This window comes from Chelon labrosus (assembly GCF_963514085.1).
Source record: "Chelon labrosus genome assembly, chromosome: 24".
In the NCBI taxonomy this organism is placed as follows: Eukaryota; Metazoa; Chordata; class Actinopteri; order Mugiliformes; family Mugilidae; genus Chelon; species Chelon labrosus.
The window spans coordinates 4,909,822-4,925,336 of NC_140357.1; the positions used below are offsets into that span (position 1 = coordinate 4,909,822).

The window sequence follows — 15,515 nt, forward strand, 5'->3', positions numbered from 1 at the left end:
CAAAAGGTCTAAGAGGGAGGAAGAGAGAGATAGGGAAAGCTGGAAATCTGAGAGTGAGACTCGTAGGTAGTGGGGATTCAGAAAAAGCATGTAAACCAGAAAAGAGGTAAGGCTAGGTCAGACTGATTGTAGACTGAATGCGTGTCATGGACATTAGCACTGACCCTGTTGAGGTATTGATCTGTTGGCTCAGAGAGCAAAGCCCAACGTGGCCTGCACCCATGCAGGGAATATCATATAACTGCCCTGCAAGCCACAGAAAAGGCTCAGTGGGACCCACATTGAAAATGATTGTCCTGATTTTTAAGGCTTACTATTTCATATAATCCTCTGTGATGTAGAATGTTCTTTTGAAAATACTGGGGGGGAAAGTCACTTTGGGACACATACACGAAAAAGACCAGTCATGTTAGAATTAAAATCTTAATCCAAATCTTTTACTTATAACACTTTCAGTAAAGTCCAGTCTGTTCAGACGTCACAGCACTGACCCTACATTAAAACACTAAATCATCACATTAAACCTTTTGAGTCCACATCTATGTGGCAATACTCCCCCTACTGTTCCTCAGAGAAAACTACAGGTATGTGAGTGGACGTGCATATGATGTGTCACAGTAAAATGACCAAATGATTCAAATACGTATCATTAAAAAGTACGCTTTTTAATTGGTATTGTACAAACATATGAATTTGTTTGTGAATAAAGATAACGAAGCTGAATAACGTTGTTTTGTATCTTCTCCAATATTGTTTAGGAGTCAGTGTATAGTGTAGTTTCTAGTTTTACGTGGAAAGAAACAATCAATTTGGTTGAGCCATGTTAGATAGAAAAGCCAGAAAACTTTAACAACTTTTTCATAGCAGTGAGTTATCAGTTGTTCCACTATTTAACCAGAGGGGGCAGCAACGCGCATACTCGGAGACCAATCAGCCGGAAATGAGGAAAACGAAGAAGACGAGTTAGCCATTCTCGACGCAGCTTAACTGTTGACAACACGGCGTGAACAACATTTCTCGGGTAATTTTTTTTAAATACTTGCTTTTTTAATTTGTGAATTAGCTGTTTCACTAATACTGTAATGAAATGTTGTCGCTGTCTTTGTGTCTTTTCTCAGTTGACTCGTTGTTATGGAGCGATGCTTTAGGTAGGAAGAGCCCAGGACACCGCTTAACTAAGCTACTAGCTTCCCGTTTACTATAAGCTTCAGTGGCAGCTAGCTTTGCCGTGGTGCCTTACAAGTATAGCAGGAACTTATTCAGTTCATATATTTTTTATGTCTGGCTAATAAGTAGGCCTTTACTTTAGGCGACACAGGTTTATCGTCCTGATAATGTCCATGTGTTTTGGCTGTCTACGCTGGAGAGGAAACGACGCCGAACTCCACTCAAAAACTGAGCAATTTAAAAGTGCCTCCTTGACAGTTGTGTAATTTGTTTCTCCTGTCTTAATATCAGCCAGTACGTAAAGCAATAAGGCTTGCCATTATAAGTCTCGTTTGCTGCTTTGACTGCATGCCAGGATTAAGACCCTCAGCATTTATTTTTGCATGCAATTATAAGTGCATCTCTGTGTGCATATATATGTGTGTATCTTTCTGGCCAGACACTGGTGCATTTGTACCCAAAAAATGTCCCCAGAATGTAAACATCACCCATGAGAAAGGCCTTTCACCAAAAAAGGCTGTGTGACACATGTTCCTTCTTTGCTGTATTTATTCTAAAAAATGTCCCATATGTCCTCAGCAGGGATGTTTCTGCTCCTTGTTCCTCGCCTCCACCGGTATCACCTCCTCCTCAGGTCCTCTCTTCCCCTCGCCATCCTCCCCCTGTGCCTCCCTCCTCTCACCCATCATCCCTGACTCCTCCTCCTCCTCCTCCTCCTCCCCCCCAACAAAGAAGACCGAGTGTCGCAGGAGCTGTGATGGATGTCAGTAAATGGCCGATTTTCTCACTGCTCAGCGCCGAAGAGCTAGCTGAAATCCGACAGGCCTGCGTCTTTGGCACCTCTGCTAATGAAGCGATCTACATCACACATGGAAACGAGGTTAGGAGAGATGAATGTACCAGCACATTGGTATACCTATACTGAACAAAAATATAAACGCAACACCTTTGTTTTTGCTCCCATGTTTCATGAGATGAACTCAAAGATCTAAAACATTTTCTATATACACAAAATAACCATTTCTCTCAAATATTGTTCACAAATCTGTGTAAATCTGTGACAGTGAGCACTTCTCCTTTGCCGAGATAATCCATCCCACCTCACAAGTGTGGCATATCAAGATGCTGATTGGACAGCATGATTATTGCACAGGTGTGTCTTAGGCTGGCCACAATAAAAGGCCACTCTAAAATGTTCAGTTTTATCACACAGCACAATGCCACAGATGTTGCAAGTTTTGCAGGAGCGTCATCCTCATCGGGGTCTCGACCTGACTCCAGTTCGTCGTCATAACCGACTTGAGTGGGCAAATGCTCACATTCGATGGCGTCTGGCACGTTGGAGAGGTGTTCTCTTCACGGATGAATCCCGGTTTTCACTGTTCAGGGCAGATGGCAGACGGCGTGTGAGTGAGCGGTTTTCGGATGTCAGTGTTGCGGATCGAGTGGCCCATGGTGGCGGTGGGGTTATGGTATGGGCAGGCGTATGTTATGGACGACGAACACAGGTGCATTTTATTGATGGCATTGTGAATGCACAGAGATACCGTGACGAGATCCTGAGGCCCATTGTTGTGCCATTCATCCACCACCATCACCTCATGTTGCAGCATGATAATGCACAGCCCCATGTTGCAAGGATCTGTACACAACTCCTGGAAGCTGAAAACATCCCAGTTCTTGCATGGCCAGCATACTCACCGGACATGTCACCCATTGAGCATGTTTGGGATGCTCTGGTTCGGCGTATACGACAGCGTGTTCCGGTTTTGTTTTAGATCTTTGAGTCCATTTCATGAAAAATGGGAGCAAAAACAAAAGTGTTGCGTTTATATTTTTGTTCAGTGTACATCTTTTGGATGTCATCATTTGGTCAAAATACTATTGTTTCTTTAAAAATGTTAATAGTTTTATCTCATATTGCAGATGCAGTTTAAGTTGTGTTCACCGTGCTTGACTTGCCATCACTGATGAAACAATACATTCAGATTTATAAAAGCAATTTTTAAAAGTCAAAAGCTAGGACATCTGTGTGTGAACACAATTTCAAAAGAAACTCGATCATACACAAAGAAATGGCCCCAAGCGTCCAAGAATAAAGATGAACAAAGTTACTGTTCTGCCATGCGCAAGAACTGAACGTAATCCAATAAAAATGTATTTAGAGGACCTGAAGCAAGCAGTTCATGTGAGGAAAACCACCCAACATCTCAGAGTTGAAGTGGTTCAGTGTGGAAGAACAGGGGATCACACCAGATACTGCCAAAGGTTCACATAATTTTACGACTGCCAGATGTGGCCCCATTGTTTATGCTTTCATGTCAAGTATTTAGTTTGAGGTTGATTCTAAATCTGATGATTCATTAAGCATGTGACTTCAGCTGAGTCATCTGAGCTCAAACAGCAGCAAGGCTTATTGAGGAGATCGTACAGTTGTTTCAGTCATGTGAAGGTAATATAATCCACCTTTGTGATGCAGTGCTACAGGAAATGCTTCATTGTTTTCATTTTCCTTTACTGGAATGCCAGCGTAGCACAAAAGCCCACTGTCAAAAACACATACCTCAGTCATTATACCTGAATTTGTGTAACACAATGTTTTCTCAGATTACTTTTAACCTTTCCTATGTTGTACATAAATGATGAACATGAAACTCTACTCTTTAGCACTGTCTGTCTGTTTGCGTTGATGTCCGTGTTCTTATTTGTCAGGTATTTGCGGTTGGGTTGAACTGCAGCAGTTGCCTTGGGACGGGAGACAGTGTGAGCACTATAGTGCCAAAGAAACTGGACTTCCTGCGGGGGAAGAAGGTAGTCAGCCTGAGTTACGGCAGTGGACCCCACATCCTACTGGCTACAGATGGTAGGTTAACCCTCATGCTATCTTGAAGAATCAGTTAGTTTTCTGAATCATCTCATTACATCAAGTGATACTACTCCTGGGTGGTGTTACTGCAAGGTACATGTTTTAGGCTCTTTCTGTAACTCACTGACTCTGCGTCTTATTCTCTTACCTTGGTGTCATTGCAGACGGACAGCTGTTTGCCTGGGGTCACAACGGCTACAGTCAGCTGGGGAATGGGAACTGCAACCAGGGAGTGTCCCCAGTGTTGATCACTTCTAACCTGCACAGTAAGAAAGTGACTATGGTGGCGTGTGGCTCACATCACTCCATGGCTCTCACTCATGATGGAGAGGTAAACATTTGTTCATAGTTATTATGCCATGAAATTGAAATTGGGGCATATATGTTTGTATTTTATGTGTAGATTTAGACGGGTCGCACAAGTACCTTGGCCAGCCATCTCCCGCCCTGCTGGTGTCACTCTAAGCAGCTTATTTTTAACCCAAAGGCATTAAAGCTAATTAAGCTGTGTGAGGTAAACGGGGAAGGCTGTTACCATTTTGAATTTTGCTAACTGTACAGCAGCATGTTTCACACTGTAAATATAAGTCTTTCCACTTTATGCAAACAATCATGGTCATGTGACCACATTACTTTGAGATAAACACTGTAACTATGGAAGTTATCTGACACAACCGCACCGCCTCATTCCAGGTGTTTGCATGGGGCTACAATAACTGTGGCCAGATTGGTTCAGGCTCCACAGCCAACCAGCCCTTCCCCAGGAAAGTCACCGGCTCCCTGCAGGGCAAAATTGCAGTTGGCATCACATGTGGACAGACCTCTTCTGTGGCTCTGGTCGACAATGGAGAGGTGAAGACGGCATTGCATGAAAACGTAACGATTCCACAGTGACAGCTGAACCTCACATTGTTAAAGCTGCTTGCTTGGTTTTTGTTCAGGTTTATGGCTGGGGCTACAATGGAAATGGACAGCTGGGGATTGGTAACAATGGAAATCAGCTGACGCCTTGTCGGGTGACTGCACTGCAAGGGATGTGTATTCAACAGGTAAGACTCTTGAACAACCAGATATGATGCTACTGGTATTATTAGTCAAATATAGTAATGTATGTAACAAACAAAAACCACAAGATGCAGTTCCTTTCAGAAGAACTTTTAATTGAAGTAACAACAGTTTTTCTTATCGTGGAACTTCTTTAAGTCTTCTATGATTCTCGATGAATTACTGGACAAATGATTCATATTTGGAGGTAAATCCTTTATTCTACAGCCAGGGAACCATTTTAGTGTAGGTTCTGAGGTGTGTTTCTGATCATTGACCTGCTGTAAGGTCTATTCATGAGTCATTTTAAACTTCCTGTGTGAGCCCGTTAGGTTGACTGTTTGAAGATCACTTCTGTATCCTTCTGTCTGTGCCAAATGTTTATTTAATGTTTTTAATAACTCCCATAAAAATGTAGGATTTTTATGAAATGCCACGAGGATAAACAGCAACAGCCCGCCATGCACATATTCACTCAGGGTGCCAATAACCCTGGAGGTCACTGTAGGGAATTGTTACCCACAGCACTGTAATTAGTTCTGCTTTCTAGGTTGCGTCGGGGTACGGACACTGCCTGGCACTGACAGACGAAGGCTTGCTTTATGCCTGGGGAGCAAATACTTATGGTCAGCTGGGAACTGGCAACAAGAGCAATCAACTCAGCCCTGTTCAAATCATGGCTGACAAAGAGAGGTGAGTAGGGAGAGAGAGAGGAGTGTGTCTCTGAAGCTGACTTTCAGTCTTTGTGTTTGGAGACTGTCAAGTTTCTCCCTCATCCTGTTAAGTTTAAACATCCTGTTTCCCGTCCTCGTTTCCTCTCTGTGTACTTTAACTTCCCTCTCTTGTCTAAAGCAGTTGTCAGTAGACAAAAGGAGTTCTTCCCTTTAATTAACAAAGGTCATAGGTCAAATCCTGCCACATGTGCAACATTTATTTGTTTCTATACATTTTTGACAATAAAAAAAAAGTACGTTAACACATGTGTCATTCTGCAGGGTTGTAGAGGTCGCAGCATGCCATTCCACTCACACTTCAGCGGCCAAGACCCAAAGTGGCCAGGTATATATGCAGTTACAAGTCACATGCAGTCTCTAAAGAAAACTGAGATGTTTGCTGTTGTGATATTATTAAAATGTGCTTGTCCTGCAGGTGTATATGTGGGGTCAGTGTCGGGGCCAGTCCATCGTTCTGCCACACCTCACGCACTTCACCAACACCGACGACGTCTTCGCCTGCTTCGCCACCCCTTCCGTCATGTGGCGCCTCATATCTATGGGTAAGAGAGGAGAGGCCATCCTTTAGCGGCAAGTATGAGAAACGAGTTGAACACTGAACGCTGTGATTTTTTTTTTTTTCTTTCTAGATTATGATGACTTCCTGACAGTCGCAGAGGCTCTGAAAAAAGAGTTTGACAGTCCAGAAACGTCTGACCTCAAATTCAGCGTTGATGGCAAATGCATCCACGTTCACAAAGCTGTGCTCAAGATCAGGTATGTTTGTGTAGATGAAACGCACAAGATAAGTAGTCTTTGAGCTTTGGACACATTTCAGACAATACTAGAGCATCATTTACAATCAATACCCACCTCTATACACAGTGTAAATAAAGATGTTTTGTTGCGAGTAGGTGTGAGCATTTCCGCTCAATGTTTCGCTCCCAATGGACGGAGGACCAGCAGGACGTGATCGAGATCGGCCAGTTCTCTTACTCCGTCTACAGAGCCTTCCTGCAGTTTCTCTACACAGACACCGTCGACCTCCCACCCGAGGACGCCATTGGTTAGCATGCCAGCACTTCTCACGTTCAGTCAGTGCTCTTGGAGGCGCGTGTCGCTACAGAATCTCTGTTTATGTGCTGCCCGCAGGCCTGTTGGACCTGGCCACCTCGTACTGTGAAAACCGCCTGAAACGCCTGTGTCAGCAGATCATCATGAGGGGAATCACTGTCGAAAACGCCTTCACCCTCCTGTCTGCTGCCATACGATATGACGCAGAGGTTAGAAACACTTGTGGACTCTTTGTCATGAAGTAATTCGGTGGATCTTTGGGCATTCATGCTTCCACCTATAAATATAATCTCCCCAACAACGTTTGCACGTGCAAGGCCCCACATCTGTGCTTCTCTGTTGAAGCTATGCATACACCTTGCTCTCAAAGTGAAATGTTTCAGTTTTGTGACTAAGAGCACACAAGGGTTGTTCTTTTTTACATAACGTAGTTCATAAAAGCTGATGTCCTACGCTGTCTGAGCTGTCACACTAACTAATATTTCCACTGATAAGGCCTTTGCCAAGTCTGAATCAGTTTGTTTCACTGCTGGATTGTGCAAGCAATGCACTTCCTGGTGTCATTTGAGGAGTAAAGCCTCTGCAGCCCTGATTAGTGGTACTACGGCTCGTTCTGTACCTCCTGATTTGTAGTTGGTCATTTTTTAATTATTTTTCTGGTTTCAATTCAATTGCAATTCAGTTAGCTGAAGGTGATGCTGTTTTGAATCATTTGACATATTGCACCGAGGTGGTTGTATACTGGATGTTGCTGCAGTAGAATCTTTTTAATATTGTCTAAGCTTTAACCTGCATTATATTCTAATCCTGTCTTATTTGTGTTTTTTTCAGGACTTGGAAGAGTTTTGTTTCAGGTTTTGCATAAACCATCTGACTCAGGTGACTCAGACCGAAGCCTTCTGGCAGGTAGATGGAGGGATGCTCAAGGAGTTCATCAGGAGAGCAAGCCGCTGTGGAGCCTTCAAGAACTGAGTGGTACTCTTACAGTCTCCCAGTTTATATAGTCTGACCAGGTGAATGCGGTCGAAAATACCTGTTTCCTCTTGACCCATCCCATTACAAAAGAAGAGGCCGCTTCTTGAAATGGTTATTTATATATGAAGGCACATAAACAACAGCAAAGCTGAACTGAAATTTAGGCTGTATTATCTGTGGATCGGAAATCAGCACTTGGGCCAATTCCTGTGGAGTCACTTGACAAACTCACGCCTTTTTCTGTCAAGTTGTGCCGCATTCCTTACAGGCTGTACGTGTACTTGAATTTTTGTTGTTCTGGGCCAGTGCTTACATTGATCTTTTACTTTTTGGAAAAACGTCATGTGAGAAAGCAGAGAGACCTGAAAGGAACGGAAGGTCGACAAGACGACTGAAAGACACCTGTATCTTTTCGCTAGGAAACTGAAAGAGATGTTTTGTTGAGATATCTTGTATAACTGACTTATACTGACCTGAAATATCATTATACTGAAACACATGCTGAAACCAGAAAACCATTATAAAGACTGTTGCACTAAAAGCTTTAGAAACGCAACGCTGAACATTTCAGGCACTGTTACAATATTAGCAGCTTTTTTTCTTGCATTGCTAATATGAAATGCTTTTTAAGGCATATTATTTGTTTTTAAAGCTTAATTTTCCAAGCACAACTTTAGACTTTTTTATTATTATTATTATTATTACTTCTGTTTAATTGTGTTGGGGCAAATGGACGAAGTAGCAAACCTTTAATACCAAAAACATGTCTTTAATAATTGCTGCATAATTTGTCACATTTCCTCAATGTTTTTTGCAGATGTAGTGAAAATGCATTGCACTGGAACTGCACAACACACTGCAGGCTAAAACAATATTGAAGAACTGCTTTGTAAAAATTAGTTGTTGTTTTTTTTATGTATATATTCCGTTTTCTTGGGCGTATGATGACCAAAAAGTCCCCCGCAGGTTCTGGCCGTTAGATTCTGCTGAGTCACTGGGTGTTCTAGGAAAACACTTTTATTGGCTTGGTCATCTGGCAGCAAGAGGGATGAGCTCAGTTTCTATTTCTCTGGTAGGTTTCGATTTCTTGAATTCACCCAGATGCTTTTCAAGGAATCTTCACTGGGTTCAAGCTTGACTTGGACCTCCGTTTATTCTCACGCGATAAGTTTTGATTAAGTGGAATGAGGTGCAGGTTTACAGTTCTTGTTTTGTATGAAAAAGGAAATGCAAACTGGAAAAAAAATGAGGTTGTTTTGCTTATCATGTTAAGAATAAATATATATATTTTTAAGCTTTTATTTAGGACAAGTTTAAAAAAAAAAAAATATATATATATACAGTCATGCTTAGCTTAGACTTGTATCACTGTTATTTTGCTGCAACATACCTGTGACATTTTATGTTGAATGTGTTTTTATATTTAGTTATGAGGGTTTAATGTTTCTGCAAAAAAATAAACGAATCTTCAGAATTGACAGTTGACATTTGATGCACTTTTGTATTTATGCAAAACACTTTTACTTTCATTTCGTGTGAAATTGTCATTATGTTAGACCTCTCACATAGTTTCCGGTAAATTTTAAAACAGTATCTCATATCTTATCATTTAAAGGGATTTGTCATTCAAATAGTTGAGAAACGCCGGTGAATGGCTGTACGACGCACGCTTTTGTGGCCACGCCCACTTTGCCAACGTCAGGACGTATTTGCGGAAATGATCCTGAACTGTCAAGCTTCCGGTGGTCAGCCGGTCTAATTAAACAAGGACGGAGGTTTTCTAAAATAAGAGGTTGGTAACTCTTAAGTATCGCCTTAATTTGTGAAATTAAATGTAAGCGTGTCTGCATATTTAGCTCTACAACGTTATTGTGTTGACTCTGTATTTCACTTCAATTTCAATTGTTTATGTGAGCTACCCGGTAGCTTTGAACAGCTTGCTCAACAGCTATATAGAAAATTTGGTATTTATAAAAGTATCTGGATTTTAATCGTAATTTGTAATAAATAATAAAATGAATCTATTTTTATTTCTTTAATTAATCGTATATATCATTCCGAGACTATTAATGCAGCTTTTCCAAGTTTTTTATTGCAAGTTACTCGAGTGTTTTGTCTTTGTGGCTTTTATTTTGAAATTATGGACAAGAAATGTTTTTTTTTTTTTGTCCCTCTGTCAAACTTAACACTTAATCGTGTTGCTATTTATTTATGCTGGACGCCTTTCATTTTGACAGTTGCTCCTGTCTCACATGAGGCGTGGTTCCGGACACTTTAAACCCTACTTGGACTCATTAATGGAAGGAGGCGAGATGTGTAACCGAGCCGAACCGGGCCAGTCCGGGCCGCGTCCAGAAACCAGAGACAGCAGCTGCCAGACTGACTGCAAAACACAAGGTGGGTCAGATAGAGGAAGAGTTCACGTAGGAATGTTTTAGCTACATGTGGTTTTGTCCTGTCAGGCCATAAAAACAGTTGATTTGAGATATATGAGAGTTTATCTGTCACAGCCATGGTTGATACGGGTTATCTGCACTTATACGACGTTTTATGAACGTTAACTAGCCTGGGTGTTCCCATACTGCTTTGCGCGCGATTCATAAAGAAAAGTGTCACAGAAGGACACAGACATTATTGGGAATCATTTCAAACGCTGACGCTGTCTGGACTACTGCAACTCCCTTTTATTTGGTTTACCGGACAAATCCATCCATAAACTACAACTGGTTCAAAACTACGCTGCACGAATCATCACTAGAACCCCCCTCCATAAGTCACATAACACCGGTCCTGCAGCAACTCCACTGGCTTCCTGTCAAATTCCATATAACCTACAAAATCCTACTTCTCACCTTCAGGGCCTTAAACATCCCCGCCCCTCAGTACCTCACTAACCTGCTCCACACAAACGTTCCTGCCCGCACTCATAGGTCATCCTCATCACTACAACTCATCCTCCCACCTGCTCGCTTGACCACCATAGGGTCCAGAGCCTTCTCCCATTCAGCCCCCTGCCTCTTAACAAATTCAGACTCAGTCACCGCCTTCAAATCTCAGCTTAAAACTTATTTATTCAGACAGGCCTACTCCATTCCACAGTCTCACTTCTATCTGCTGTCATTTTTATGTAACTATATGTTCTATATCTATGTTTGTGTGTACTTTAATTGTGTTTTATTTTAACAATTTTGTACGGTGACCTTGAGTGTCCTGAAAGGCGCCTCTAAATAAAATGTATTATTATTATTATTATTATAATGTCATGCCTGATTGGTGTATTTATCATATTCTGCATATGTATTTCCTGCAGTTGATGGGTTAATATTGTGTCTTCATCTCTCTTCATCTTGGCCTTGAGCTTCTCTCTCTTCGAAAATGTAGATAATTTTTTTTGTTTGTTGTCTGTTTTTATAGAAAATGAGTCAAGTCCAATAACATCAGGTTAAAATTAAATTATCTACTTTTCCTTTTAGTAAACACTGAAAGGGGGCCCGGCCCACAGACCTGAGCACAAGCCGAGCTGCGAAACCAGACCAACTAAAGTAACATATTTTGGAGTGGCCAGTTGGCAGCTAAGAAGGGATAATAATGGGTGCATGATCAGGGATTGGGCTGAATCAGAATAATTTAATAAATGGGACAGTCTGCTTTTGCGGCTGTTTTTTTTATTTTTATTTTACTGCAATTTTAAAACTTGGAAGTAGCCTTAAGCCTTTGCTTTGAAGAAAGAACCTTACTCTTAGTTCACCTCTTCATTTTTTGTCCCTGCTCCAGGTCATGGCCCCAGGTTATCTAAGGTAAACCTGTTCACCCTGCTGAGTTTGTGGATGGAATTATTTCCCCAAGAACAACCTGATGAGGATGATCATAATCAGGTCTGTAATGGAGATGCAACATCTAGAATGAAATACACAAAGTTCTGTTTAAATTTTCTAGCTCTGTAGTAGCACTTGTGCATACTGAAGTGTTGAATGGACTTTGTTTCAGATCCGTCGGGTGGGTCTGGTGGTGGTGCGGGACAGTAAGGTGGTGGGACTCCACTGTTCGGGAGCTGAGCTCCACGCAGGACAGGCAGCCATAATCCAACACGGCCCCCTCCTTGCTGACTGTGAGCTGTACTTCTCCAGGAGACCCTGTGCGACTTGCCTCAAGATGATCATCAACGGTGAGGAAAGAGAGGCAGTGATTGACGTAGTTAGCAGTGAGACTGAAAGACCTGAAAGCTAAAGCTCTTACTGCATCACTGACGCATCACCACTGTGGAGATCTCTCTGCTCATAATGCCAAAGAGCTGAGTGACATCTGCTTCAGTTCAACCACACTAAAACCCTTTTGTTTAAAGGTAGAAGGACAAAGCGTGAACCATTGGCAGTAATTATTTAAGCCAAGCCTACATTACAGATGTAGTTGTGGGATGGTTTGACTGGTTTACTTGGCTCATCCCCAAGTTCTTCATACAAACAAATACAACTCAACAAGAAACAAAACAAAACGAACATGAATGATACAATAAAACTACCATAATCGCATACGTTTAACTGTATTAGGGCCCGAAGGAGGAATCACAATTGGTTTGAATTAGATATCATGCAAAAGATTTATTGTCATATATTTATGTTACTAATTTGTAAAGTGCCGTTTAAAAATGGTTCATTAAATCATCTCTGTTCCTACACCAGTAATATAATATCCAGTTAATTAAGATAATTGTCATAGTTTGGAGCCTGTGTACTGTCACAGCTTAGATTAGCCACCCTCATGAATCACTCTGACGACGTGTCAGCTCACACATGACAGATATGCTGCTCCTGGAAAATTGTTAGTGTAATTGTTTTTGGAACCAGGAACCAATAACCACCAGTACTGAGGAAGTGGTTTCTGTACTGAAGCCAATTTTAGTTCGCTAAGATAATGCTCTCCAACACAAACAAGAACAGGTTAGAACATGTGAAGAGCTGAGGCTACTCCAGGTGGTGGCCCTGTGCCTTGTTATTGCCTCGCACCTCTGACATACATTTAGTTTTTATTCTGTATACCTTGGATAAGCAGCCGCTTTGTATGACCAGAGAAATTCAACACTTCACATTTCAACACTGTCCTGCTTCCTTGTCATCACTCTAATGATTTTTTTTATTGTGGCTGTAGTTAAGCAGTTATAGTTGAGCAGGTGTTGCCAAACTGTGGCAACATCATTTTATCCTGACTTTTATTAGGTGTTAAAGTAAGCCAACAATAGGCTGAACTTTGGCATTGTGTTTCTGATTGTGTTTCTAATTGTGTTTCTGACTCCTCCCCCTCCACCTCCTGTCCCTCTTCTCCAGCTGGAGTCAGTCAGATCTCCTTCTGGCCCGGGGACCCCGAGATCAGCATGCTCGCGTCCACCCCCAGCGGCGGCAGCAACCATTCGAACTCCCACCCCGACAGTCCGCCGCGCTCCATCACAGAGGAAGCCGCGCTGGACGCCGTGGCAACGGAGAAGCTGAAGTCCAACAGCCGTCCCCACATCTGCGTGCTGCTGCAGCCGCTGGCGCCCGGCCTGCTGCAGTTCGTGGACAAGACGTCCAGAGAGTGTGATTTCATGGAGCGAATGACTGATGATGACCCGGGGCTGGACATAGATGAACTCTACAACAGGTTAGCTACAAATACAACTTTTTGTAATTTGTTGTCATGCAAAATGAGATTGCAGTTAAAAAAAAAATGTAACTTGTGACAATTTTCATATTTACCAGAGAACGACTAAGACACTTGAAGAATTTCACCACACACTTCCTGATCGGCACATCTCAGCAGCACCAGGGGATTCTGACCCAGATGGGCTTGGAGAATTTCTGCATGGAGCCCTACTTCTCCAACCTGAGACACAACATGAGGGAGCTGCTGGCGCTTCTAGCTGCAGTGGCTGCTGGGGTGCCACAACAACACTACGGCTTCTACAGGTTAGAAACGGTCACTTAGTTTTTTTTTTTTTTATTCATTTGAAAAGGTGCACCTTAATCTTTGATCCCGTTGTTTCTGTGACGCAGGGAACAGCCGCTGACCTCGCAGCCTCCTTGTCATGAAGTTTCCCAAGAAGTGGCTCGTCACTGCATGATCCAGGCCAGGCTGCTGGCTCATCGGACGGGTCCGTCTGGTTTTATTGTCATAAGTGCATTTACAGAATTTGACAATGGTATGGCATATAACACCATATCCTGTTTCAGGTCAGAGTGAACAGCAGCTAAAAGGCTGTAGCTTATAGAGTTGTATACCTTAAAGGTTATGGTATAGCAGTATTGCAAATTAACAAAGAAGAATCATCAATGAGCAAAATCCCCTTTAGATATCTGTGAATGAGGAGGCAGCTCGTCTTTAAAGCCTCGAAGCATCTTCCCGAGTGACATTCTTAAAGGTCACAGACATTTTAAACAGTGCTCCAGTCAGATCTTGCCATTTTTCTCCAGCTCCTTACATCCAAATGTGTCATTATCATTCCAGAGGACCCTAAGGTGGGCGTGGGCGTTGTCATCTGGGCCAAAGGATCGTCGGTGAGCTCACCTTTTTTTTGCTTTTGCTAATTAATTCAAAGTGTTCCACTCTACTGATTCAGGTAGGAGTTGGCGCTCTGTGTGAGTGTTACACTAATAATATTAGCCTTAAATGCATCCGTTTCAGTGTCAAAAATAAATTCTTGGCTGCAATAGAAAATTAATCTTGTAACTTTTTTGCAGGTGTAGGACCAATTCAAGTACATAATTGTGGCATATTTTAACCGTGTTACCTAACTGGAGTATTTTTGAACCCTTCTCTTATCACAGGCTTGCTGTAACGGAACTGGTCGCCTGCACCTGGTGGGTTGCGGGTACAACGCTTACCCAGCCGGCTCACAGTACGCCGAGTACCCCCAGATGGACAACAAACAGGAGGACCGCCAGAGACGCAAATACAGATACATCATCCATGCAGAACAAAACGCCCTCACCTTCAGGTCAGGACGAGCCCAGTTCATCAGCCGGTGATGTGGAAAGTCATAAAGAGCTTAAAATGAGTCCTTCCTCCTGTTGCTTTCAGGACGCGAGACATCAAACCCGAGGAGCCCACCATGTTGTTTGTAACCAAGTGTCCGTGTGACGAGTGCGTCCCTCTGATCAGAGGAGCCGGCATCACCCACATCTACACCTCCGACCAGGACAAGGGCAAGGACAAGGGAGACATTTCCTACCTGAGATTCGGCGGCCTGAAGGACGTCAGCAAGTTCATAGTGAGTTTGAGAATCAGTTGAGAACGAATTTATTTTAATTTATTATTCAGTTAGATAAGGAGATATTTGTACGTCCTGTTACTGGTTTGAAGAACTCGTGCAGCTTTAAGATTTCGCCATCATCAAGATGTTTTTCTGTCCTCAGTGGCAAAAGAGTCCTTCTCCTTTCTTGCTGCCTTCTCCTCGCCTTGCCAGTAAGTTCATTCTTATCAAACTAGACATGATTCCTGGTCTGATTTGGGCTCTGTTTACCAGAAAACGCAAAGCAAGCGTCTTTAACCGCAGTGTCGTTTGTTCCAGATGGTTACGTCGGGAAACACAGCAGGCAGACTGAACACGAGAGCCGCAGAAACAAGAAGCTGTGCACCAACAGGTCCCACGAAACGCCTCCCATCAGCTGAGGCTCGCACGGACTGATGGACAAAAAAAAAAAAAA

The 15,515-nt window shown here is 42.6% G+C and overlaps 2 protein-coding genes across 4 annotated transcripts; both read left to right on the top strand.

The window, feature by feature from the left end:
• Window positions 1-562: 562 nt before the first annotated feature.
• On the top strand, window positions 563-9,313 carry LOC311509210 (RCC1 and BTB domain-containing protein 1-like). Of its 2 annotated transcripts, none has more exons than XM_084574300.1 (13): window positions 563-1,021; window positions 1,747-2,047; window positions 3,880-4,030; window positions 4,198-4,364; window positions 4,727-4,885; window positions 4,975-5,082; window positions 5,628-5,770; window positions 6,073-6,136; window positions 6,227-6,353; window positions 6,441-6,567; window positions 6,705-6,856; window positions 6,943-7,073; window positions 7,696-9,313. In XM_084574300.1, exons 2-13 carry the CDS (start codon window positions 1,925-1,927, stop codon window positions 7,834-7,836), a joined length of 1,593 nt encoding a protein of 530 aa, XP_084430426.1. In that variant the 5' UTR covers window positions 563-1,021; window positions 1,747-1,924; the 3' UTR covers window positions 7,837-9,313. The 2 variants fall into 2 exon arrangements, with proteins under 2 accessions (XP_084430426.1, XP_084430427.1); XM_084574301.1 differs by having other exon boundaries at window positions 1,750-2,047.
• Window positions 9,314-10,039: 726 nt separating this feature from the next.
• cdadc1 (cytidine and dCMP deaminase domain containing 1) lies at window positions 10,040-15,499 on the top strand. 2 transcript variants are annotated; one of them, XM_084574493.1, is made up of 12 exons: window positions 10,040-10,236; window positions 11,313-11,381; window positions 11,614-11,714; window positions 11,827-12,004; window positions 13,161-13,473; window positions 13,572-13,778; window positions 13,866-13,963; window positions 14,317-14,366; window positions 14,637-14,806; window positions 14,890-15,079; window positions 15,225-15,273; window positions 15,380-15,499. In XM_084574493.1, exons 3-12 carry the CDS (start codon window positions 11,667-11,669, stop codon window positions 15,478-15,480), a joined length of 1,404 nt encoding a protein of 467 aa, XP_084430619.1. In that variant the 5' UTR covers window positions 10,040-10,236; window positions 11,313-11,381; window positions 11,614-11,666; the 3' UTR covers window positions 15,481-15,499. The 2 variants fall into 2 exon arrangements, with proteins under 2 accessions (XP_084430619.1, XP_084430618.1); XM_084574492.1 differs by lacking the exon at window positions 11,313-11,381.
• The last annotated feature ends 16 nt before the right edge of the window (window positions 15,500-15,515 follow it).